Here is a 25,938-nt window from a genome sequence, read left to right as displayed (position 1 = left end):
CCAGGGATTTGAGGGCCCATGCACAGTTCACAATTTGCTGTGTTGTTGTGCACCGCAAGAAAAAAGGGAAGCACTCTATTGGCAACACTTCAAAGAGTGCTGTGGAACATTGTCCTCAGAGCTCTCGTGCTGCAGATCATTATTATTATTATTAGCACAATAATGGCAGCTACAATTCCAAAGCTAAGAAGAAATAACTTAAAGCCGCTTGCTTACATACAGCCCCCTGAATGTCTTATTGGAGTCGTCTGTTTTGGGTTTGGTGATTCCCATCCTAAAGAAATCCTCCGCAGTCCTTAATGACCCTGTTATCTCTTGTGAGCCTGGGTACTGTGCACTGGATGTTCTTTAAAGAAGGCAAAGTTGGCTATTGTCTGCAAAGGAGGAACAGGGTTTATTAAACTGTGCATGGAAATATTTGAATTCACATGCACTTCTAGGATGAGTCAGTACTAATTGAGCAGCAGTTGACATTAGTACTAGGAGTATAAATCCGGTTTTATTCTTATTTGGTAGCCAGCCAGATTAACAGCCAACTAGATTTGTTTGTCCTCGATGACGTCCAGCATATGCTGTGCTCCTAATTAAAAGCTCTAGAGGAAACTTTGATATGCTCTGCTGTGCGTACGATGTGTTTCTAGGTAGTGTGGTACTGTAACGCCAACCCAAGTAACATGGTGCCTAATGCCTTCGCGTGCTGTAGGTCAAACTCACTTCAATGTTATAGGTGCAATCGGGTCATGTGCGCCGAAGGGACTAGGATACGCCGAAGGGACTAGGATGCAGGTTATCTATAGGGCTATAGATATGAAATATTTGCATAAAATAAATAAACAAAAAAAAAAACAGATAGCAAGCAAAAAACATTCTCAACCCAAATACAAGGGGGGCCAGTAATACTTGCAATAAAGCTAATAAGTAATAATAAGTAATAAGCTTGATTCAAAACAAAACAAAAAATTGGTAATCCGCTAAAAACCCCATTCAATTTTTGTTAATATTTTACCTGCTGAAGTTTTACATCTATTAAAGGTGCATTGTCAAAGAATGAAAATACATTTTCCGATCTGTCCATATTTAGGCAGATGTTACGACCAGGAGCTGGTTCCCCTGCTGCCAGTAGCTGCACAAAACACTTTCTTAATATAACCACCCATTTCACTTTCTCTTAACTTAGTCAATAAAATAGAAGTATTTCCCTTTTTTCAGCCCTGATGGTGTTAAACTACTGGCAGTCTTTTGGGGGCTTCTTACTGGTACTAGGAAACCCCAAAAAGACAACAACTACTAGAGAACAAGGTTGACAAACAAACAGTCCTTTATTTTAGTAAATGGCTTATTCATTAGAGCACTGTCCTAAAGCCAGACCAATTAAAAAATAAATAAACAAAATAAATAAGTCCTATGTTAGTAGGTCAGTGCGCTTCGCATTGTCTGGCAACAGGAGAGCCTGTCTTTCTATTAACGAGGGCTGTGGCCAGATGGACATTTAATATCTTTCTCTTAATCCTTTCCCTAAACAAAGCACAGGGAAGCAGGGCTGGAATGGCAATATCTGTTTCTGTTGACGCAAGGTGCTTCGAGTCTGCAGAGGGCGTTAGTGCAATAGGTGAATTAGAGCATGTAACACACGGATATCAAGAGAGATTAAATAGGAAGGTAGGCTAGTGCCTCTGCCTCTGTCTGGACACATTGTTTATACAGAGCTCTCCCGGTTTGAACCTTCATCTCTTCCACACTGAGTGACTGACTGCTGTGTCTTCTGAGACTTTGAGTTTACCTCTCCGTTTAAAAAATGTCTCTGCTCCCACATGACGAAGCAGAACCCGAAAGATTTGATGGCTTGTCTCTCTTATACTGGTATGTCACAATATATTTTTCTTACATTTGTTTTTCAGCCGCTGGGAACAACCCAAAAAAAACCCTGTAGGTTTGTTTATTGCATTGTGTATCGAGAGGGTTTGAAACACACTGCTGACAGAGGAACACTTCTGCTTATTTGTAGGCTGTAGTTCATCAGTTTGTTTGTACAGTGATATACTAATGTAAATGAAAAATAGGCAGTACAATCTGATGCTATGCTCATCAACAGGAAAGGGCAGAGGGAGGCGACAGAAAGTTATCCATTTGAAACTCCTCTTCTCCAGTTCTGAACATTTGAATCCTCTATTCTGATGCAGAAATGTGTTTTCTTTTACTGTTTCTAACAAGTTTTTTTATGCTTTATACTGTAGTTAAATAAAGCCTGAGTTTCAATCTTAGAACTCTTAGAATTGATCAATATAATCAATATGCAATATAAACATTTCTCTAATAGAGATTGAGCAGGTGGCTGCACAGCGTGGGGTTGTGTTAATAATGCTCATTGTGTTTCCTCTAGGGGTGTGAGGAGATGAAGGGAGATTCCAAAGCTTCACTGGTAGTCACTATTTCATTTGAGGTTCAAAGATAATTGTTTTCACTAAGTGTAACATTTGCAGAATGTGGTTTAGCGTTCATTAACCTAGATAGAACTTGCCCCAGTCCATTTGCACAAGTCTTCTATCTTGTATTTAGATTTTTAGAGGCGTCAGTGTTTTACAGGATGTGTATTCGGGTAGAAAATACACAATAACGTTGTGTTTAGCGGCATTGGTCCTTACATTAAAAAAAGAGAGGCAGTGTTTCTTTTAATAACTTTTGTTGATGCCAAGAAGTCATTTTGAAAAACAAGCTTTCAGGAGTGCGCAGTTTCCCGGGTGAAAGTGGGTTTGAAATGAAGCTGTGCTCACATTTACATTTTAAAACAGGAATTTGAACTCTGCAGATAGGTACCCACCTATTGTAGTCTCGGAAGCTTGTGTTTCACACGTATTTGTTGGTCCAGTAAAAAGTATCAATGGCAAGATTTACACACAAGGTTATTCATGGTTACTTAAACAAAGATTTAGACAGGTTTGGGGTCAATTCCTGTTTTAAATTCCAATTCCAGTTCCTTTTTCAAACAAATTCCCTGTCCATTCTATAGAACCCTCCATTGTTCACTTTATATTGTTCTTTATGGAACTTAAAGAAACTCAAGGTTCCAGGGAAAGCACAAAAGGACTGCATTGTTCTCTGGAACTCCCAGGAAAATATGACGACTTGTCTGACTTGCAGTAATTGTTTATGTATTTATTTTACTTATTTATATAACTTTTTTTTAAATAACATACATGCAATCGTAGACAGTATCAAGTGGAATTATTTTTCTATACGTCCGTTTGTGCTCGGATTTTACAAATAATTTAGTGACGTCAAATCCAAACCACATAGCTGAAACCAGTGTTAACATTCATGCAACTGCCACTGCAGTGAAGCCGTTTAAGGACACAGGAGTTGTAGCCCATTCGGTTTGATCAGGGCTTAGTTTCCTCCCCAATGCGTGACGCAAAAGGGGTGAAAAGTTGAGAAACCCTTAATTGTGAGGACACAGTAATACAGGGCTGATATCCACTCATGGGAGGTCCTAGCAGCCTCGCTAATGATAATCATCTTATTATGGTTTCGAATACAAGTCTAGCGTTGCAACGGATAGTAATATTCTGTAAATTAGCAAATGTAAATGGTACGCTGGAAGGAAAACATCTATTGGTTTCATGAATTTCTGTTCTGTAACAGTTATTTCGTTTTCTTGTAGGAGTGGCTTCTTGACTATTAGAATGTGTGCACAGTGTGCCTTTGAACAAATAGTTTCAAGTTATACCCTAAACTCTTGTTAACCTTGTGTTCGTTGTGTCGTGATTCGTCACGGAGCCCCTGTCTGCTTTGCGGATTAAACACGGTCCCGATCAGACACATTTGGAGACAGGCAGGATTTGCTGGATCAGGGCTTTTTGATAAATTAGGCACCGGTGGTTTAGCTGAGCAGAGAAACAAAAGGGGCTGTTAGCATAGGGAATGGGAACAGCTTTATTAATTCAATTGAAAGATTATTGATTTGTGATTAAGAAACAAATTCAATGTAAACAGATTAACTGATTTAAAAATAAATGCGATCCATTCTATAAATAAAGAACCGGATAGAATTTGGGATTAATTTTTCTTTTTAATTGATCTAAAGTCTGATCGCATTCACCCCGTTCTGTCCTTGTCTAGTTGCGGCTTTATTTAATAATGATCAGGACAGATTATTTATCTGGTGGGTGCTGCATTGTGTTGCCATTTCTTCCTGTCAGACCTCTATCTTAATCAGCACCTGGCTATCCCTGCATAGATAATCATCTCAATATATATGCAACAGATTTTTAATGAGCAGGCAGTCTCACGCTTTCAGGGGTACCCACAGTGTTATCTATTTTCTAGTAGCCTTTTGAATATTTGACCAAACATGGCTTGAAATGTATTGGGTTTCAAAAAGGACCATGTTCGTATTCGTTCGTATAACAGAATTTATAAAGGATTGTAACAAAATGATATGCTGCAAAAGGAAACCAATGCATAAATGAAGTTGGGAAAAAAATAGCTTGCTTCTACTGTACCAGGTTTATTTTACTCCTGAGAGATACTGGAATATGAATTATAATTCAATTAAAAATTAAATGAAACTCAATCAGTTTTAAAACAACAGCCCATATTTTCTAGGAGTGGAAGTATTACCACTTGCTCGCCCGCAGGGATGGGAATAAGACTCCCACTGCATAGCAGTTTGATCCATTCCTGGTTTTACTATGTTTAATAAGACACACCTGAGCTTGTTACCTAGACGCCATGGCTAATGAAGCTGGTGGTAAATCCTGGAATGGGTGATATGCAATGGGAGTCTTCCCTCCATCCCTGCACTGAGTATGCTGGTGTCTTTGTTGTGTATCCAGGATGATGATGGGCCCGCACGGAATAAACAGGGCTGTCCAGCGCTTGGTGTTCTCTCGTTGTCAGCACGGCCTGGGTGAGTTTTCCATTCAGATTCTCCTCTTCTGCTTTTTACTTTTAGTTATTTTTTAAAATATTTTAAAAATAAAATGCCACTTTTACCGCAGGTGTAAAAATCATTGGAGGGTATCGAGAGCACACCGGTGAAGAGTATGGCATTTATATCAAGAGGATTCTTCCTGGAGGGGTTGCTGACAGAGACGGTATGGGTTTGTCCTGCGATGTTTGATACATTTTTACACTGTCGATGTACAGCAGAAGCTCAAGGTTACCATACATCAGAAATGTGTTTGGAATGTGTCAGTAACTTCCCTTATGAAAGTTTACTACAATATAATATAATGTCTATATAATAATAATTAAATTAATAAAGGGAGTGTATTTTTTTTGTTTTTTAGAACAAGAAATTCGCACCCTATCGTGTCACGCGTTATAGCTAGCCCGTTAACAGATGTAAGCAGCCATCACTTTGTATTGCACTGCGTGTTTGAATGTGTCCTCAGGATTGATTCTTGCGTGGGTTACAGAACGCCTGTTTTATTGATGGGAGAGGTTTGCAGGAAGACGCAGTGTGCTGCTCCTAATTTCATGGTGTTTTTTCTTTACTACAGGGAGACTACAACCTGGCGATCTTGTTTTGGATGTTAATAATGAGAGTTTGGGAGGTGTGACCAATGAGAGGTATTCCAATAAACACTAAACATGCAGGCAGTCTGTGTTGATTAATGTATGTTTTTATTAACAGAGCATGACTAGAGCATTACTGTCCCACCTCTTCCCCTTCAGACATTGCAAACTTTGAAATGTTTTTTCTTTCAGGGCAGTTGATATCCTGCGGATGGCCTCTGCATCCAACCACATATCCCTCTTGATCGCTCGGGATGAGGAATCGAAGTAAGAGAATGCTGATGTCTTGGTAACGCTTTATTTTGTGACTGGCATAAGTAATTATTTAATTAATATGCAATGAACCATGTGCTGAAGTTGAGTTACATGTTAATAAACAGTCAGTAGACATGCATGTGTGTATCTGTCATTAGACTGCCATTTGAGCTCCTATTTCATATGTATGCTGAGTGTTTTTTGAGACTTGGTAGTTTCCTGCTGCATTAAATAAGACATAGAAAGACTGGTATGTGAAACTACCAATACCCTATTCAGGCGATCATAAAAATGTGATTGTGAATGGCAGTGTGGTTTAAAAGCACAGCATTTAGGCAGTGTGGCAAGCTTATAGAATAATATCAGTAACGCTGCATATAAGTCTGTGCATGTGTTCTTTTTACAGGAGCAAGTCTCAAAAAACATACTCAACATACATCTGAAATATTATTAACATGTAACTAAACTTCAGCACATGGTTCATTGCTTAATAATGAAATACTTATTTCTGCCACTCATAGTAAAGCGTTGCCATTCTCTTTACATGTTTAGAAATGGAAGTGGATACATACACTATCGTGTATGGACAGTGAAGCACATGTGTACTGAGGGGAAGGCTACAGTCAGTGCAGAACGTTTCGTTTATCATAGGCAAGGCAAAGCGTATTTGGCGCTCAGTACTGCTGACTTAGAACTGTCAGGCTTTGCCTGGCATAACCCCAGGTGCTGCTGCTGTTCTTCAGCTTTTGCAGATTGAAATAGACTCAGTAATCGCTTCAAAATGCGACGGCCACCTTTCTGAAACACTGCCGTCCGGCTACAGTCACTGAAAATTGGAAGCATCGGCTGTCCAGGTTGGCCACAGGAAGTGATGCCGAAATCACAGGCTGCCCAGGCAAAACATATTGTAAATGGGGAGGAACAGTAATTTAAGATAATATTATTATTATTATTATTATTATTATTATTATTTTTATTAGTTTTTAGCAGATGCCTTTATCCAAGCCGACTTACAGAGACTAGGGTGTGTGAACTATGCATCAGCTGCAGATTCACTTACAACTACGTCTCACCCGAAAGACGGAGCACAAGGAGGTTAAGTGACTTGCTCAGGGTCACACAATTGAAAGTAACCCATGTTTCAGACTCGTGTTCTTAACTTTGACATTTTACTAGAGAAATGAAACTTCTCTAAACTTTTTGTTAAACTGGCTAGTTCTATGAAAATTGAACTTTATTTAATTGACAGTTATACCATTAGCATATGGATACAGCTAACTTTCTCTAAATTATCCCTTGTATCAACTATACAATTTGAACAGGGTATTTAACATAATTTATCACGTTTTGCGCTGTTTTTTTAATATGCTTTACCATACCTCTCTGTGTTTTACAATGCTTCCCAATGCTTTACCAGACCTCTCTGTGCTTTACAATGCTTCCCTGTGCTTTACCAGACCTCTCTGTGCTTTACAATGCTTCCCTATGCTTTACCAGACCTCTCTGTGCTTTACAATGCTTCCCTATGCTTTACCAGACCTCTCTGTGCTTTACAATGCTTCCCTATACTTTACCAGACCTCTCTGTGCTTTACAATGCTTCCCTGTGCTTTACCAGACCTCTCTGTGCTTTACAATGCTTCCCTGTGCTTTACCAGACCTCTCTGTGCTTTACAATGCTTCCCTGTGCTTTACCAGACCTCTCTGTGCTTTACAATGCTTCCCTATGCTTTACCAGACCTCTCTGTGCTTTACAATGCTTCCCTATGCTTTACCAGACCTCTCTGTGCTTTACAATGCTTCCCTATGCTTTACCAGACCTCTCTGTGCTTTACAATGCTTCCCTATGCTTTACCAGACCTCTCTGTGCTTTACAATGCTTCCCTGTGCTTTACCAGACCTCTCTGTGCTTTACAATGCTTCCCTATGCTTTACCAGACCTCTCTGTGCTTTACAATGCTTCCCTGTGCTTTACCATACCTCGCTGTGCTTTACAATGCTTCCCTGTGCTTTACCAGACCTCGCTGTGCTTTACAATGCTTCCCTGTGCTTTACCAGACCTCTCTGTGCTTTACAATGCTTCCCTATGCTTTACCAGACCTCTCTGTGCTTTACAATGCTTCCCTGTGCTTTACCAGACCTCTCTGTGCTTTACAATGTATCCCTGTGCTTTACCAGACCTCTCTGTGCTTTACAATGTTTCCCTATGCTTTACCATACCTCTCTGTGTTTTACAATGCTTCCCTATGCTTTACCATACCTCTCTGTGCTTTACAATGCTTCCCTGTACTTTACCAGACCTCTCTGTGCTTTACAATGCTTCCCTATGCTTTACCAGACCTCTCTGTGCTTTACAATGTATCCCTGTGCTTTAGCATTCTTTTCATTCTGCTTTAGTATACCTTGCTGTGCTTTTGCCATGGTGTGTCTTGGCATCACAAGCAATACATTCAAGTTAAACGGTGTTGTATAGGGCGAGTTCTGTCCAGTCAGTGCCTTGTAATATTTCAGGATTAATACAGCTTGTCTCTACACTGTTGTCAGTCATTAAGACTGTTTATCCTTGAATTACCTTTTAATCTGGTTACAACCAGAAGGATACAAAAATATATGAATATTGGAGATTAAACAATACATGTGTTTAAAGCACTTGATGAAATACCAGCAATTGTTTTTTTTATTTTATTTATTAATTGAATATGCAATCGGCTATATATTTTGAAACCACCTTAGTTTTTCAAATCAACTTTGACAGAATGAATGTTGTACAATACTTGGCACACAATGAGTTCAGTTTTTAGCCATTTTTGTTGGAATGATAAAAAAACGTACAGTAAATCCACTTTTTTTTTTTTTGTAATGATAATTTGCTGTGGACGTTGTTGTCTTTTATGACGTTTGAGATCTCTCACTTCAGTTTTATAATTTAATATAATTAATCCAGGCTGGGCAGGGTTTTTACAGTGCTTTGTGCTAAGACTAATTTAAGTGTGATTATTCGTCCGATCTTATTGTCTTTACCCAAGCTGGGGTTCAGGAGTTACTTTTAATGGGAGCCCCTGCTTGCTGATAAGCAGTGGAACGGGCCCTGGTTTTCACAATTAAAGATGCTAGGGGTATTCCACATACAGGTGAATTTATTTTCTTCCCACAACACGAGAAGTCAGATTCCTCTCCCTATTCACTTCCTGTGTTACAGGTAATTTATTATTATTATTATTATTATTATTATTATTTATTTCTTAGCAGACGCCCTTATCCAGGGCAACTTGCAATTGTTACAAGATATCACATTATTTTTACATACAATTACATTATTTTTTACACATTATTTTTTACATACAATTACCCATTTATACAGTTGGGTTTTTACTGGAGCAATCTAGGTAAAGTACCTTGCTCAAGGGTACAGCAGCAGTGTCCCCCACCTGGGATTGAACCCATGACCCTCCGGTCAAGAGTCCAGAGCCCTAACCACTACTCCACACTGCTGCCCGTGGTAGACTCCCCTATACTTTTCCAATAGAATCTGAGTCTAATGTGCAGGTGTTTACTTGTAACGCATGTGATTTAATAGCGCTGTGGGTCAGTGAAGTCTGGAAAATAAAAGTAGTTTGTCGGTAGTTTATGTGAAAAAGAAATACAGAATTAGCAGGCAAACCTTGGTTATTATCACACAAAGCCATGTCCTTGGTATTGTTGAGCATTACGTTGACAGGTTTATCTTGTGACCAGCAGAGGGTGCAAAACATTTGTATTGTGGTTTTCTAATAAATTCTGCAACAGTTAGTTTGTTTGTGCAGGTTGCAGGTTTCTTGTATTTATTTTTACATTTGTTTGAGCACCACTGAGGGAGACTGTAATGTAACAATGACATTATAACTTCTGTTTTTTTTTTTAGGAGAGTATTTCGTGAGCTGTTGGAGAAGAACGGTTCTCATAGTAATGCAGGGTCTGAACGAAACTCCCCTACTCCGCTGGCAGCTGGTGAGTAATGCAGTATTTCCGTTAGTGTTACTTGTGGCTTTTTTATAACAAAATCAAAACAAAACACCTGTTGTGACACAGTCTTACGAGAAACCCCTGCTAACCGAGAGCCTACTATCAGCACCTGGTGAGATATGCTGGAGATGCAGCTTTTATACAATACCAGGCATGGCCTGTGTGTAACAGGTTACCAATGGCAGGCTGATACTAACTGTTTGTTCTGCAGAGGAGATGAGAGATCTTTGTAACGTGAACCTGGATTTTTCTTGCTGTTTTTCAGGGAAGATGACAGAAAGCACATCATCCACTTCTTCTTCCTCGAGGTCTCAAAGCCCCCAGCTGCTGAGCCCGAAGGATATTGTTACGAGCTACTGTAACAGCTATGGGGTCGTGCCAGTAGCCAAGTGAGTAACCCAACGCATTTGAGGCTGGTTTCCAGTCGGGGTGGTTAGAGTTGAGAATCTGCAGTGAAGTCTGTGCTCTACAGTGGCTCACTTGAGGGAGATACACCAAGGAGGTAATTCCAAATTAAACACTTCTAAAAGGGCCTCTGTCTGCCACACACATTGCTCCAACGCACCAATGTGCATGAATGATAATGCTCATAGATCTACTAAGTCAGTCCAGCAATCAGCTTCATAGAAGCAAGCAAACGTTCAAAGAAGAAACAGTACAGGTGCTGAACTGCAGCTCTTACACATAACTACACGTAAATAGCTAGCTAGCACCCTCATAGGGACGTGCAGCAATTCCTGAGAACATTATACAGGGACGATATTATTGGCATGAGTTACATAGTTACAACTCGCTTCCTTTACACTTTCAGAAATGCAGACCGCTCTAGTACAACAGAAAGGATAACTGTACTCACAACTGCAGACTAGTAAGCATTCTAATATACTCATGCAGAAATATCATTTTTTTCAGGCACTTAAAAATAGATTTTAGCTAGTTTTCCTAGTGCTAATCCTGCGGTGATGAAAATAAATCCAATGGTGTTTTGATGTACACCTTTTAATTTGGTGAGATGCGCAGTTTCCACACCACACACTTAAAATATTTTGGATTTGGTATAAAAAGAAGACTACAGTCCCCGATTCTCACTAATTAGTTTTTTTTTTTTTTTTTTTTATTACACTGCGAGGATTCTGTCTTGAGCTTATCTTTTAATTCTGCTTTCCTTCCTCCCAGTGACAATGCAATTCAGTTGATATGCGTTGCCAAGGGAACAGGTTTAGGCCTGCACATCGTGGGAGGAGCTAATCGACCAGAGGGACCAATGGTGTACGTTCAGGAAACCGTATCAGGAGGAGCATGCCAGAAGGTGACTGTTATCTCTCTCTCTCTCTGTTTGGTTTACGCCTTCAACACAGAATGCAATTCGGGTAACGCAACAGTTTTGGTTTAAGGGGATTCAGATTAGTGTTTGGTTGGAGGGGGGGGGGGAATAAAATGTATTGGGGTTGTGAAGCTGTTAAAAAAATAACCTCTACAGATAACCTTTTGATAACCTTTTGCAGCAGCTCAGAAGTGCGGTCGTGTAACACTGTCTTGATTCCTGTTTAACTAGTTTTGTGGCATCCTCAGTCAATTCATTTAAATTAACTGTGTTGGTGTAATGCCTCTTCGATCTATTTTTATCTCTGTTGACCAAGTCTCTTATAATACCGAGCTGTCATGCGACTCAGAATAAGCTGACAAGTCATTCTGTCATTTAGAGTGTGATTGAACTGGTGGCAGGCTTTTTTTCTTTTCTGTTTTCGAAAGCACCTGGAAATGCTAGAAAAAAATGCCGTGTCTCATGTTGACGTTTCTGATGATGATGAAACAGTAATGTGGTATATGACAAGGAGTTGTGTTCAGGTCTTGTACCTCTGTGGGTATCTCACAATACCTTATAGTAGCTGCATCAGCTTTTCTAACTGTGTGAGAATACAGGGTTGCAGATCTACATACCTTATACCTGCTTTCTCTGTGCAGTCCTTACACCTGCTACACAGAATGGTGATGTTATGGTTGTTTAAAATTAGATGAGGGTTGCTTTCATATGATAGTGTCAAACCATTGCCAGAGGTGAAACTAGTTCCTGTTTGGGCAGCTAATTATACTGCAAAGGGCAGCTCTTTGTTTTAACAGGCAGCAAGTACACTTTAGGAGCCACGTAAGTACATTTGTGGGTGTTACTGTAGTACCGGCACATGAGCTCTGTGTAATATGCCCCTTTGCCCTGTTTGTCTGTGGTTGGTAGAGCTGCACAAACAATGATCCGATTATTCGGATTGGGCCGTGCACAGCAAGCAGGTTCTGACACCCAGGTGAGGGTCCGTGGCATCGATTTGAGCTCATTTACCGCTCCAATTAAAAACCTTCAGAGGAAAACACAATCAGTGCGTGCAAATAATCGCTTTCTGCAGCTCCAGTGGTTAGCCTAGTCAAATTTGAATTAGTACTTGGCTAAATTGTATCAGGTCAATCAGATTTTGTTATTACAAATAGTGCATGTTTTAATACTCTATAGGCACAATGCAATTATATACCTGGTGCCCAGTGTGTGTATTTGCTGCAGCTTAAAATAAAATGTTAGAAGAAACTAAGTCATTCCAGTTCTGATGGAACATTTTGATGTTCCGGATACATTAAAACGTTACAAAATATTTTGTTGCTGGTTGCAGTTGTTTTTTTGTAACACAAGAGGGCAGTGTCTCTTAAAATAATAATAATACAAATCTGCACTGTGTCTGCTATGTGTGTGTGTGTGTGTTTAATTTTTTTTTTAATAATAATCAATAATGTTAGAGGACTCTTAAAGGATAATTTCCCCCCTTGTAGTAAATGCACCTTTTCATATTAGCAAGTTGTATAATAATTATCACAGGATCCATGATTTATTTTTGAAATACCTTTATTTAATTCTCCTTTAGGATGGTCGGCTTAGGCCTGGGGATCAGATTGTATCTGTAAATAAGGAGTCCTTCATTGGCGTTACATATGAAGAGGCAAACAGTATATTAACCCAGACGAAACTCAGGTATGTGGCATGGTGTTCTTCTTTATTTTTGTTGTGAGATCCACTATAGTTTAGATCCCGGCGTTTTCTCTGTATTTTCTGTTCAGCTCCAGGTATTTCCTTGCAATAATTATTTGGCAGCCTCAGTAAGTTTGAAAAGAGTTGATCTTCAGGAAATTAAACATTCCAGGCTCAAAAGACCCTGCAACAGGCCGGCTCCACAGTGAACACCTGCTGTACATTTCTGTGCACAAACTTTTAGACCCGAGGTTCATGGAGATTCTTCCCTGGTGTGTGGAATGAGCATTGCATGTGCCTTTTAGTTTCTTGCAAAGCAGAGTCTCTCTCTACAATCTCTGTGCTGCTTTTCATCTGGCATACCATCCTCCTGTGACACATTGCTACTGTGTGAAAAACAAAGGCTTTGGTGTGACTAGGTCTGGATCACTAAAACAAGTTAAGAAAAATAAACTACTCTCGAAAAATACAAAGTCTCCAACTACTATCCTGTAACAGATTCTCTGTCTCCTACACAACAGATTGTGTGTATTAGCATTACCATCTGCTGCATACAGAAGGTCTGTTTATTCTCTTCTTAACCCGTAAAACTTTTTCTGATCAAAACTTTTCTGTTACCGTATCAGTTTACAGCAAGGATGATTATTATTATTTTTTTATTTTGTATAGTTTTTAGTTTCGTAAAGACCTATATTGGCAAACAGTGCAACAACAAGTCGAGGCAGATCCATTCCGTGTCTTCCCTTTATAGCAGTTATTTGCATGCCCTGGTAGCTTGTGCAGGGTTTGTTTTGCACTGAGCCCAGATGCACATGATCCAGTTTGTTGTCAAGCCTGTCAATATTAATGCATAGGCTTCAGCAGTCAAACAATGAGTAAGTCTGGGATCTGTCCATTTATGTAGGTAGTATTAAGAAAGTAGCAAACTAATCACGCCTTGTTCTTAATTCAGACCGGATCCAACGGTGGAAATCGCGTTCATTAGAAGAAGCTCCGGGAAAGGTCTCCAGAGCCCTGTGGGGCTGCAGCCCCAGGTGAAAGGGAATGGGAATCTACTGAGACCCACAGGACTGGGCCTCCACTCCCCCCCGGGGAACCTCATTCCAAAGATGTCATCCACCCCCAACACGGGAAGCGAGACCCTGCCTTCAGTGAAACTCAGCCAAGTAAGACAGCAGCTGCACCGGGCCAGCAACCCCTATGGAAGTGTGGAGATGTCCTCGCAGAACGGAGCCCACTCATTGTAATGCTGTACTGGGGAGACCGCGCTGTACTGCATGTGTTAGGTCTTTTAATGAGAATTGCGAATGCTACTGAAACAGCGTTAAAAAGAAAAGAGAGTAAACTTACTTGGGAGCCAGGCAAGATTTTTTTTTTTTAATTGATTCTTGCATCCCCCCCCCTCCTCCCCCCCCCAGTAATTTATTTTTCTCAGCTTCTATCTTAAATGTCTTTGTAGTGATGCCCTGCCTGCGTGCTTCAGAGATTGTGTGACACATCGGAACTCATGAAGTCCTGACACAATCCTGACATTACAGATTGAATGTGAAAGGTGACAAAGAAAATTATATATATTGTTTGATTCCTTGTTTCAGATACGAGCGGCTCCTAAGAGAAGAGACGAGTCTCCTGTGCTCTCACCGGACAGCACTCTCCCGGAGGAACCCGGCTCTGGTAATTTTGTTATTTTAAAAAGTGGTGCCAGTTTAATATTAGCGCTGAGGAAAGGTGGTATGGGCGTCATCGTCAGTAAAACAGATAGTATGTTCTAATGTTATGCAAGTATTGTGGTGGGCTCACATCTCACAGCTGAAATCATACAAAAGAGCGGTCTGTTCACAAAATCAGTGAGCAGCTACAGGAATTGATAGACTCAGTGAGGACCACAGAAGAGATTTATTCTGAAATGATGCTAGGAGAGGTTGCTATAGAAACTGTGCACTTAGGTTTGGTATGTGGAAATGAAAGTGTATGTGTGTGTAGCTACAGTACACAGAGAAACGCATCTAGCAAGATCGTTTTGGCAAATCCTGTTAATTTCATAACATTGTGCCTATGTTTTTATATGTCTTCAATACAGTCCCCTACCTATGTGGGATTTCTAGCTCGTGGTTTTTTTACTCTTAATCTTGGGAGACATTTAGGGGGGGGAAATAAGTCTGCCAGCTTTGCATGGCTGTAAATACTATCCTGCATAAAGCTCCCACCATATGAGAAAGATGTTCAGGGTCACTCTGTTTGATAATGTCAATGGTATATCCTTGGATGTTGGAGGTCAGGTATGTCCCTTGCTAGACGAGCGAAGTCGCCCTTTCCCTGTTCTTTATATCAGACGATACAGCAAAGCAAAGGGCTGTGAGACGATGCATAAATACACTGTGCCAGGCCGAGGAAGACAACACGACTCTAGTTACTTGCATGCATATTCTGAGTTTTATTTTCCATCATTCATCTGAAAATGAATCCCTGCTTGAATTCATTTTGCATAGATTATTATTCAGGTCATTCACTCGGCAGTTTAAAATACTCTTGAGTGCGTTTCTCCGTTAGACGCCTACTCCCTCCTTCAGTTTTTAAATGTGAGTGGGGTCTGCAGGCAGGCATGGAAGCGGCTGTATTTCAATGGGGCTGGAGGATTGAAGCCCTTTTGATGTAACGCCCATTGCGTTTCAATGGTAGTAAAGCTCTTGCGATCAGTAATGTTTTACCGTGCTGTCTGGTGACTCAGGTTTGGAAAGTTGTGTCATTGTGTTGTATTTTCCTATCTCCAGAATACTTTAGCAAACTATAAGGTAGACCAATGAATTGAAATTAAAACATGCATTTCTGCGTTCCCATTGGAGACAGCTTTCCCTAGCTGGAGTGATGATGTGTGTGTGGTGGTGGTGATCGGGGGGACTGTGTTGAAAGCGCTTTGGATCAGAAGCTGCTTTTAATATATGTATGTACACAATCACTGTTCTGTACTTTTGATACGATCTCCTTTATGATCTCAAGACGAGACTTTTGTAAGAGAAGTATACAGGCCTTAGGCTGATGCAGAGGTTTTTTTTTTGTTTATTTTTTTTTGTTTTTTCAAACTCAGATTCTCAAGAATCAAAACTGAGATGTGATCTTCTTGACCCCTCTCTGAATTTATTCAAGCTTGTCTGCGTGGATCTCGCAGCTTTGCAGTGTTAATGCTGGAGGGTGGATGGGGAGTCTTGTACCCTGCCTGGCAGTGCCCTGAATTAGATGAAGCATTTCTCCCTGCTCTGTACTTTGGGAGAGCTGCTGCTTCAGGGATTCCTGGGAAGCTGGTAAACAGATACTGTACCAACTCCGTCACCTGAGAGGGAGTGAGGTTTCAGAGGGCTCAAGAAACAAACTTGTATTGTGCCAGTTTCAAAGAGACCGTGCCTGGCCCCTTTAAGTCTTTTAGCGCTGTGTGTAAAAGGCTGGGTTACGTTTCGTTTATTTCTGTAAGTAGATCGATAGGAGATGGGAGTCTTTTGTGCTCGCCGGAGGGTTGTGTTTAACACAGTATTTTTTAATGTGTATATATATTTATAAAAAACACAGAAGTTTTGTTTTAATTTGGAAAAGGCAAGGTGAAAAATCTGTCCCTTAATCCAGGGAGCCAGGTTCATTTTAAGATGAGCACATGTGTAAAAGCACCTGTATCAGAGGACAAGATAGTTGCAGGTACAAAAACACGTGTTTCTGCATTCAAGTAACTTATCAATTATGACAGTCCTGAGATATATATGTGTTTGTCAGCCGCCTCCTTCTTTTCCGCCTTCTCTTTGGATGTGATAAATGTGGGCGCTCTTTTTCTTTCTTCTGGGAGCGATATCTCCAGAGGAAAGGTATTATAGATACAGAGATACTGAAAGGATGTGAACCTGTTTGTGTTGCTATGACTACTGGGATATTAACGGCTGAAAGAAATCAGGCCGCTTGTTAGAACAGACGTTGTTGTTTTGTTGTTCACAGAAACACGTTTTCTAGTGGTAGAAGTGGTCTAGCTGCTCAGTATGCTACACAGTCATGAACTGATCATTAAGCAGAACAGGGTATGAAAACAGAGCAGACGAGGAAAGGAGACCAAAGCGTAACATAGGTGTCAGAGCTGCTTATCTGAGTACAGCTGGAGGAACCAGAACACAGCCATCTGCTTTTACATTACCATGTCATTAACTACTAATTCATGTACCGAGCATCAAAAGAAACTTATCACTATTATATCACATTTATTAAAAAAAAAAAAAAAAAATGGACATTGCCGAAATGTTTTTGGTTTCTTTTTAATCACTTGATCATTCATCCTTGACCATGACACACTTGAGTGACGCATATGCACTTAATCACCTAATTAGTGAGACAGTTGATTGGACACTGGATATGGAGTGATTTCAGCTGTTGAATTGCGGGCTTGAATAAAAGCAATGAAGAAAATCACAGAAAAAAACCAATATGCCACGTCTGTCAAGAGAGCAGCGCCTTCGTGCAATCAGCATGTTGGAGGCTGGACTAGGGCAGCGTGCTGTGGCTCGCCGTCTTGGGTGCTCACAGCCAGCAGTTTCAAACCTGGTGAGACGGTATAACCAGACACACTCTGTCAATGACAGGCCACGAACTGGGAGACCAAGAGTCACAACACCTGCCCAAGATCGACAGATCATTTTGCAGCATCTTCGTGATGTCAATTGTTAATCGGCACAATAAAAAGTCACTGCACCTGCTCTAAAACAGAGTTTGTCATTTTTCGATCACATCTAGTGAATTTTATCCAAATATAAGTTTCTTTTGATGCTCAGATATAAGTGATATGTTTCTTTTGATGCTCAGTATCTATCATATTAGCAGATGGCTATCTGAAACTCGTTGTGACTTAATCGTTCCCTTCATTTTGCATTGCCTGTTGGTTCTCTGCTGCTGAATACAAATTCAGACACCCACTGGCTGCAAATGCATTTCAGTCTCTGTACTGCCTGGACCTGTCTATTACTTGTTCTTTCTTTTTACGGGACTCATTTTCATTCATAGGCTGCATCTTCTCCCCCAAGTATAAGTCATATAAAAGAAATGGCATTTGTTTGCATTCATAATGTTTTTTTTTTAAATCTGAAATTGAATAATGACAGCTAATGCAGGAGCATGCTATTGGATGATTGGATGTGATGCACGCGGCTGCTAACTGTATATCATGAATTGAAAGGGATGCTGGCAGATCTTTGTATGATTCATTTGCTTGTGTGAGGAGTTTCTTTACTTGCAGACTAGATTGTGCTTTCACTCACAGCGCAGCTCATTTTGTCTCACCTGTGGCAGCCTGGTTGCGAACCTGCATGCTGAGAGTGTTCTTGTCTCTAAGTGACGGTTGATTCTGTGTCATTCCAGCCATCTCTCCCAGTCCCATGGAAGGCTGTACACCCAAAGGAAGAAAGATTTCCCTCAATTCCACGATTCGATTGAAGCTGGACAGACTGCAGCAGGTCAGACCATTGCTCATCGCTGTCTTGTGCTCACTTTCACATATTGTATTTATCCCTGCAGCCCCTCTACACCAGTACCAAATAGAAAAACAATGGTGTTTTAGCACAGTTTCTTCTTATTTGGTACTTCTTTAAAGTGGCTGTTAGGACAGCAGCGGCATAATTAAAACATAACCCCCCAGATTCTGTGACCCTTATATACACTTAAAGACTGGCTTGTTTATCTAAACAATCTATATACAACTCCAAGGAATAGGTTTCTAGTCTTCAGTTGATTTTGATACCTTATACTTTTAAAAGGCCAGTGTGTGAGTGAAATATTCATCAGCAACTGGGACCAAGTTGGAATACGTTCTGTTCATTTCCATTTGCAGCAAGACGAGATCAAAATGATTTGAACTGGGACTCGGGCAGCCCCAGTTAGGATTGCAGGCTCACTGGTTTATGGTGCTGATGAAAACGACACACGTTTTGAACATTTCCATAGAATCAGAAGCAATATAATATTATTGCCAACTACTACTTAGAAAAGAAGCATTCCTAGGAATTCTATAGAACCCTTGTTTAGGTTCCATAAAGAACCACGTGTTCCACAGAGCAGTCACATCTGGTTACACAAGTTCATTACCTACCTTTTTATAGATAAGAATATCCATGACCTCTGAGTGTAATCATCAAGCTTGCTTATTGAACCTCACGTAATGATATGTGACTGTGCAGCCTTTTATTAGATGGGCCGATCGATAAGCTATTATTGTATGGTGGTCATGTGGTAAAGATTTAATCAAGCAATCGGTTATGGTCCGCACAGTGAGGTCTGTTGCAGCCTCAGCCTGGACTGAAACTCGAATTCACATGGCTGAAAATCAATTTTTAAAACATATACTCTTGCCTTTAGCATGTCACTACACTCATTGTAGGGGAACCTGCTAAACAGCAATTGCATTGCGTGTGAAAACCAGCAAAGATTGGCACATTTTGTAACAGTCTTTTGCAACCCAGAACGTTTTGCTTGCACGACAAACTGGCTTTACTTTTTGCAGCAAGGTTGTAGGCACGGATTTATTTTGCTTTCCGTCATTTCCAGGCGCTGGGATACCTTGGGATCAGACCTACAGAGGAGCAGGAGCGGGCGCTGAGGGAGCAGCTCCAGATCGATTCCAAAGGGACAGTGGCCTATGGAGGTGAGGGAGATCCTTATTAATGCAGGAGTGCGGGACGAGACCTTTTCTCTGTTTTTATAATGAACTCGCTTTTGCAATTTGCTTCAATTATGGCTTGCTTTTAATATGCATTATCATATCTTGTCAAAGTTTGGACGATGGCAGTCCCCCGGGTGAGGTAGGAGCCACGTTTAGTCGTTTGGCCTTGTCATATTTAGGGCTGTTGTCCGAAACGTCCTAAAATGAAAGATTTTTTTAATAATTTAAACTTTTTGTGTACACCCAAACTGTAATTTAGTAGTTCATACATTTTTAGTTGGTATTCTGGTCAATATGGGTGTTTTAAAAATTATATTAACTAACACGTTGCTTTTTCATTGGCAGAATTTGTGCAAGTCGTCCGAGACCTTTTCAAGTTGCAGTTGGATGACGCTGGGATTGGCCAGGGAATGATGAGATTTGCAGCGACTGATCTTACGAACCTTCTTGAGCCGACACACCAGCCGCAGGTATAGTATGCCTTCAGCGCTGTTACCGACAGGCTGATCAGGCACTCTGAGGAGTCCTTATACAGGCAGCTACAGACCGTCATTGTGTTTGCTATAACAAGCCACCCAGGGGAGATGACAGAGAAACAAAAACAGAACAAAGTTTACATTGTATTTTAAAGTTTTTCCATGAAATGACAGCGTTTGACACTATAATTGTGTTTATATTTGATGCTGTTTCAACAAAGTGTTATTGACAGCTGCCAGGCACTGACACACTCGCTATGCAGTACAGAATTGTTGCTGACTACCAAGAGAGAGCAGGGATAGCAGGATGCATTTAAATACCTATATACACTGGGCAAGGTTGATCTGAGAACTGCTTTTAAATGGTATGCAAGGTACCAAGGGCTACATTCGATGTGTGAATTTAGCAGAGGAATGAACTAGGGAAGCCATCAGTGCAAGTACAGTGGAAAGTGTCACGTTGAACCAGACAAGGTTTCTGCTGTGTGTCTGTGATTCTAATAGGAGTGTCTGACAAGGTACCTTAAAGAATAAGCAGCAGGATTCCACATCCCCGCGTGCTGCTACAACTGTTTAAATAACGGACCGGTCATTTTTCTTTTCATTGTTCACATCCTGACAACTTTTTACACTTCTAACTTTAAAGTCCTCTAAAAACATAACAAGTGCTCTGGCTTTTCTGTTCAGCACCACATCATGGATCGTTCTTGCTGTGTTACCTGTTTGACAATGTGGGCAATAACCCTGACGCTATCAGTGCACTAGAGCGGACATTTTGAAAAGAGCTTTGAAACGGACTTTAAAGTTATAAGTGTAACTTACTCTTTAAATACTGCTGGGAGGGGCTCCACAGCTCGACACATGACTCTTTTGGTTCTACTATGTCAGCCATTTAAAACCACTTGCTTTTAAGATTTTAATGGCATGTACTTGCACCACTGACCTCAATGATAACTTGTAAATAAGCAAGTAATAAACTATTAAACTCATCAATTACAATCACGGTTTTCCAAGATTTTTAGTTACAGTGGTTTGATTTCATATTTACAACAAACTGCAGAAGCAATGGGTTGTATGAATAAATTTGACATTACTGTATGTATGTGTGTATAGATAGATAGACATAAAATACAGACCAACGTCATTTAAAAATGTGGTTTTTTTAGTTCTGGATCTTTTAAATAAAGGTATGCTTTTGTAACAGCTCGCTGCTTCTGATTCCGAGGAACTGGATGAGATGGAGAGACTGAAAAGGGATCGGATTGAGGCTTTAAGAGAAGCAAGGAGGTTGCAGGTAATGTCACATCGGAACAAAGCACTGGCTTTCATGGAGATGGATGTGTGTATTGTGTGGCAACATAGCCTGCAGCCCATTTAAGATTAAAAGGCTGTCTTGTACTCCATTAAGCATGAGCTATAACATTTTTAAAAACAATTTGCTTTCAGGGAACCATTTAGGAAATATATTAAAAAGAAGTGGCTCTTTGCAGAGGCGAGAAAACAGTTTATGGGCTGATGAAAAGCAAAAGCTGTTTGATACCATTTTTTTAATGCTGTATGCCAACGCTTGAAAGCTCCTTCAACAGCAATTATATTTTCTGTATATTACTTATGGGAAAGTGGTGAAAGTAGCATGCTATGTGTGTATATATGTGTGTGTCGATATATATATATATCTATATATCGATATCTATTAGAAGATCTTTTCTTCATAGGATCAGCTAGCAGAATCTGAAGGCCTTCGTGCACAATTGCAAGAGGAGCTTAAAAAAGTAAAACAAGTAAGACTTTGTTTTTCAATGTTATTTATCATACTTGTGATGCTTTATATTTGGTGGTTACTATCAAAGATACAAGACTGTTTAACAAAGTACAGATCAGCCTTTCTACCCTTACCCTAACCCTATCACTAACTCCAGGCTATGCTCGTGATGCTACCACCATCCTTTAAACCCTAATAAGGACCCAGCCTCAAGTTTAATATCTTTACAGATGGAAATTAATTGCGCTTTGATTTTCCTAACCTTGGTACAAAAAGCACGATTGATCCCCGTGATTGAATTCAGATCCGCCTGTGTTCAGATCAATTGTACCGACCCCGCAGAGTTATGAACAACAAGCTCCGGAGTGGCTTATGGGTCAGTCCGCTGTGTTTGGTGTTTGCCACCAAAAGACTGCAAACAAGACAAGCACAGGTCACAGGCTGCTTCTATAAACAACAGCAAATGGTTTGAATGCACTGAAAACTGAGCAAAAAGATTTGTTGGCAGCCTTGTTTAGCAGCACTGTTTTCTACCACTTGAGGGCACTGTCTTCATTGTATTCCCATGGCATCAGTCAAATGGTTAGAAAGAATGAAAGAGAGAAAGAAAAAAAAAAAAGAGAAGTAATCACGTTAGATTTTTAATGATGGTCAGTGGCTAGCCTTGTTATAAAGGTTTTCTGTGTGCCCTGAAGGCTAAGGCTTAGAGTTTCTAAGAAGTGAATAAATACTGTGAGAAATTGGGGGTACTAAGGGTTCCAGAGTGGCGAAGCAGAAGACTAGCTGCCTGTCCGATCATTATCATACAAAGCTACTGTGTAGCAACATGCAGAACCAAGCAGCCGAATGAGCATTCCCTTCGTTGTGTTTTGAATAGCTTGCTTCTCGTGCGATTAACGATTAGAGTGTGCATGAGAAGTGATGCTGGTTGCGGGGGTGTGTGTGTGTGTGTGTGTGTGTGTGTGGAGGGGCGGGGGAGGGGCTGTACTGCTCAAATGATTCGCCCACGCAGGCCAGTGCAAAGTATGCCCTGTTCAAAAAAGTTAAACTTGCATAATGGTATTCTAAGTGATCCTGGTTTTAATGCATTGAAAAAGCTTGCCATGTGCAGCACACACTTGTCTGCCATTCACCCGATTTTGATTTCATTTGCATTTAAAAAAACAACTAAAGTTATACAAACCCATGGTTGGACAGAATAAATTATAATGTAACCAGTGCATGCACATACAGAGGGTCCCCATAATCACATAATAATCACACAGTACCTGAAAGGTTACAAATGTTTTGCGTAAAAATGTGTCCAATTTATCAGATAATAGGCAAATGCCATCCCAGCTGTGCACAGGAGGCTCGGAGTGTACAGTATTGTTGAGGGTCGGTGCAGAATCTGTTACCATGTTCACTATGTCATGTGTAAAAGACAGACAAAGACGGTAAGGTCATAACAAAGAAACAAACCCTGTAAGAATCCTGTTGTCTAAAGCAATCATCTGTAGCTCCTAACACACTCAATGCTGGAACTTGGAAACAATAATGGATGTTGTTAAGGTTTTGCAAAAGTGGATTGTCTGAAAATGGGCACAGCTTACGTAAGACGATATATAATTTCGTTTTTCAGTGGTCTGGTACCAAATCTTCAATATGTAGGACACTTTGTAATTCTAACGGGACAGGGTGCAACAAAACACTCTTTCTAGAAACCAGAATGCAATTAACCTGCAGTGACGGAGATTGTAATCGTTCATGTTTTGCTTTTTCGATGGGAGCATGTCGCAGTGAAGGTGGGTTGTTTTTCTTCTTCGTTTGTTCATAACGATGATAAAGTTGATGCATGTCAAAAAACATAATGAGTGGCAGTGGTCTAATAAGATTGCCTGTATGTGTGTTCTCAAACAAGCTGATTTTAAGCCCTTTCAATAATAATAATTATTGTCACTTTACTATAAAAACCATGATGCCTACATACTCCCTTGTACAAAACTGGGATACATTATGTGGCCTTTAGAAGTAGTTTTTTTTTGTAGTGCAACACAGATTTGTCAAGGCTGTGACCACTCTGTTCTGGTTGATCATTGGCTGTTTGCTCCACACCTTTGAGAACAGCTTGTTAGAGTAGATTGTCTGTCTGACCGCCCCCTCCCTCCACCCCTAGCCACACAATACAAGACAGCCCTTAATACTGTTCCTGACGTCTTACAAAGGGAAGAGGGGAGTATAATAAAGTCTTTTATGCTTTTGTAAACCAATTCTAATAAAAACAATGCCATGGGATTCAGAGAAAAAACCAACAGATCAATTTCTTTTGATCAACTGCAGTAGCTTGAGTTTTTTTTTTTTTCGTGCTGTCTGATGTGGGCGACTAATTATCCTTCAAGTAACCCTAATGAGTTAGCTCGCTCCTTTATTATCTGTTCATTTGAACTCTGATTTGCTGGACTAATTGGGACCCTTTGTTAAAGGACTGTTCGCATTTCTATAGCAGTTTGCTTCGTGCTTTATGCATGTTTCTCTCTCAGCCTTTCTTCGCTTGCTTGAACCCTTTCTAGTAACCACTTTCAGCCCAGGGTCTTTTTTCTGCTTTGATAATAGAAAGTGGTTTCAGTGCACTGTTCTGTTTTTCCGCCCCCACACAAGCACCTCCATGCAAACAACACGCTCGCACAGCTTCTGTAGGCACCTATTATTGCAGAGGTGCCAAGTCCTAATTGGCTTACAGTAACGCTACATCTGGTTCCCTTGGTAACAGCAGGTGAAGTAGGTAGTGTCTGTCCTGCTGAGTTGATGGTCAGTCAGCTCTGAAGCACGTACTTTTCTTGGCTCACAGCTAAATGAACCCAAGCAAGCCTGGGGTTCAGAACTCTGACCTCCCAGTCAACAGTGCAGACATAGTTCTGGGTCTCCAAACACAAAACTGGCAGGAAGTTGCTTATTGCGCTCAGTAGCAGCCAGTGCTTTCAGTCAGTATTGCTTAACTCTAGTTTTTTTAGTTTGCTTCTCGTAACAGCTTTGTTTTTTTGTTTTTGTTTTTAAGTTGCATGCAAGACACACAGCTGCACGGCACATGTCAGCCCTTGTCCTAAAATTGAACACAATCGCTACACAAAAACACATGTTTAACAACATTACTTCCAAATAATATACCCTTCAATTTCAGTGTATCCCCATTCAGTCACTGTGTGCACAATGGTACCCTGTTCAGTTTCCTATGTATATATCTATTTTATCATGCCTATGTGCTTCTTTTTGCAAGTTATGGCAGGGCAGCTTCTCGAACTCCATAAAAAATGTAATAAAAAAATTGTGGCCGACGGGGATATATAAAAAAAATTTAAAAAACCAGTGTTGACACACATGCAGTTGTTGCACATTTTAATCAATTTGTTTAACCTGATTTCCTTGCCGGCTTTAGTCATGTCTGCTGTGCACTGGGAGCTTGGCAGTCCTGCTCTGCTTCAGCTGAAGGGATTTAATTGCATTGCAGGAAGCGAAGGCTGCAGTGGAGGAGACCAGGGCTTTGCGGAGCCGGATCCACCTGGCAGAGGCCACCCAGAAGCAGGCCCGGGGCATGGAAATGGACTACGAGGAGGTCATTCGCCTCCTGGAGGCTGAGATAGCCGAACTGAAGGCTCCGCGCACTGACCAACCCAACAGCATCAAAGTATGTGACGACAGCTCTTTTAGTTAACATAGCAGCTCCCTGCTCCCGTCACGCGATCCGCTCCGTGTTTTACCTCTATCTTGTTCCCAACAAAAGTAGGTCACTGTTTGCTTTGTATTTATTCAGTAACTGGCATGATGTGCACTGAAGGGTTTAATGTGATCATTATGACGTCTATTTAGGCAGGTTATTTTTAGGATTACATTTTAAAAAATTGGCTGGCAACTTTTATATAGGTCATTGGAGCATAAAAGAGTTATAAAGTCTTAAATTGTTTTGTAAGAAATCTTTACTTTTCTGATGTTAAGCATGTCCATACTTTAATTTTTTTTTTATTATGTAACATAGGGGCCTGTATCAAAGGGTGCCACTTACATAAAACTAGGAGTTGAATGCATTGATTCTTTAATAATAATAATTAACCAAGCTACAACTAGAATAAACTGCTGCTTGATGTCAACTTTTTAAAATAGTTTTATGAAGTCTTTATTCTGCAAATGAATCAGTGCATGCTGGATTGAACACCACTGTGACAGTGCTGTAAGGTACTGAATAGCGTTGTTTGATGCATCTCTGG

The 25,938-nt window shown here is 40.4% G+C and overlaps 1 protein-coding gene across 3 annotated transcripts in view; it reads left to right on the top strand.

The window, feature by feature from the left end:
• Nucleotides 1-25,938, top strand: part of LOC117424183 (syntaxin-binding protein 4-like) — a 47,290-nt gene that overhangs the window by 2,677 nt on the left and 18,675 nt on the right. Inside the window, exons 1-18 of one of the 3 annotated variants that reach the window (XM_058992308.1) lie at nucleotides 1,588-1,860; nucleotides 4,833-4,906; nucleotides 4,998-5,093; nucleotides 5,502-5,571; nucleotides 5,710-5,784; nucleotides 9,673-9,758; nucleotides 10,039-10,162; nucleotides 10,950-11,082; nucleotides 12,680-12,786; nucleotides 13,736-13,949; nucleotides 14,379-14,457; nucleotides 18,166-18,260; nucleotides 19,348-19,444; nucleotides 19,808-19,932; nucleotides 21,143-21,232; nucleotides 21,654-21,719; nucleotides 23,470-23,484; nucleotides 25,185-25,361. In XM_058992308.1, coding sequence (XP_058848291.1) covers nucleotides 1,796-1,860; nucleotides 4,833-4,906; nucleotides 4,998-5,093; nucleotides 5,502-5,571; nucleotides 5,710-5,784; nucleotides 9,673-9,758; nucleotides 10,039-10,162; nucleotides 10,950-11,082; nucleotides 12,680-12,786; nucleotides 13,736-13,949; nucleotides 14,379-14,457; nucleotides 18,166-18,260; nucleotides 19,348-19,444; nucleotides 19,808-19,932; nucleotides 21,143-21,232; nucleotides 21,654-21,719; nucleotides 23,470-23,484; nucleotides 25,185-25,361 — 1,788 coding nt within the window. In that variant the 5' untranslated portion in view covers nucleotides 1,588-1,795. Of the gene's footprint in view, nucleotides 1-1,587; nucleotides 1,861-4,832; nucleotides 4,907-4,997; nucleotides 5,094-5,501; nucleotides 5,572-5,709; nucleotides 5,785-9,672; nucleotides 9,759-10,038; nucleotides 10,163-10,949; nucleotides 11,083-12,679; nucleotides 12,787-13,735; nucleotides 13,950-14,378; nucleotides 14,458-18,165; nucleotides 18,261-19,347; nucleotides 19,445-19,807; nucleotides 19,933-21,142; nucleotides 21,233-21,653; nucleotides 21,720-23,469; nucleotides 23,485-25,184; nucleotides 25,362-25,938 lie in introns of those variants that run through there. The other 2 variants (XM_058992310.1, XM_058992309.1) reach the window with 2 other exon arrangements.

The sequence above is a fragment of the Acipenser ruthenus genome, chromosome 19, assembly GCF_902713425.1.
Source record: "Acipenser ruthenus chromosome 19, fAciRut3.2 maternal haplotype, whole genome shotgun sequence".
Lineage (NCBI taxonomy): Eukaryota > Metazoa > Chordata > Actinopteri > Acipenseriformes > Acipenseridae > Acipenser > Acipenser ruthenus.
Note: the sequence above shows the minus strand (reverse complement) of the source record. Positions and strands in the feature narration are given on the sequence as shown.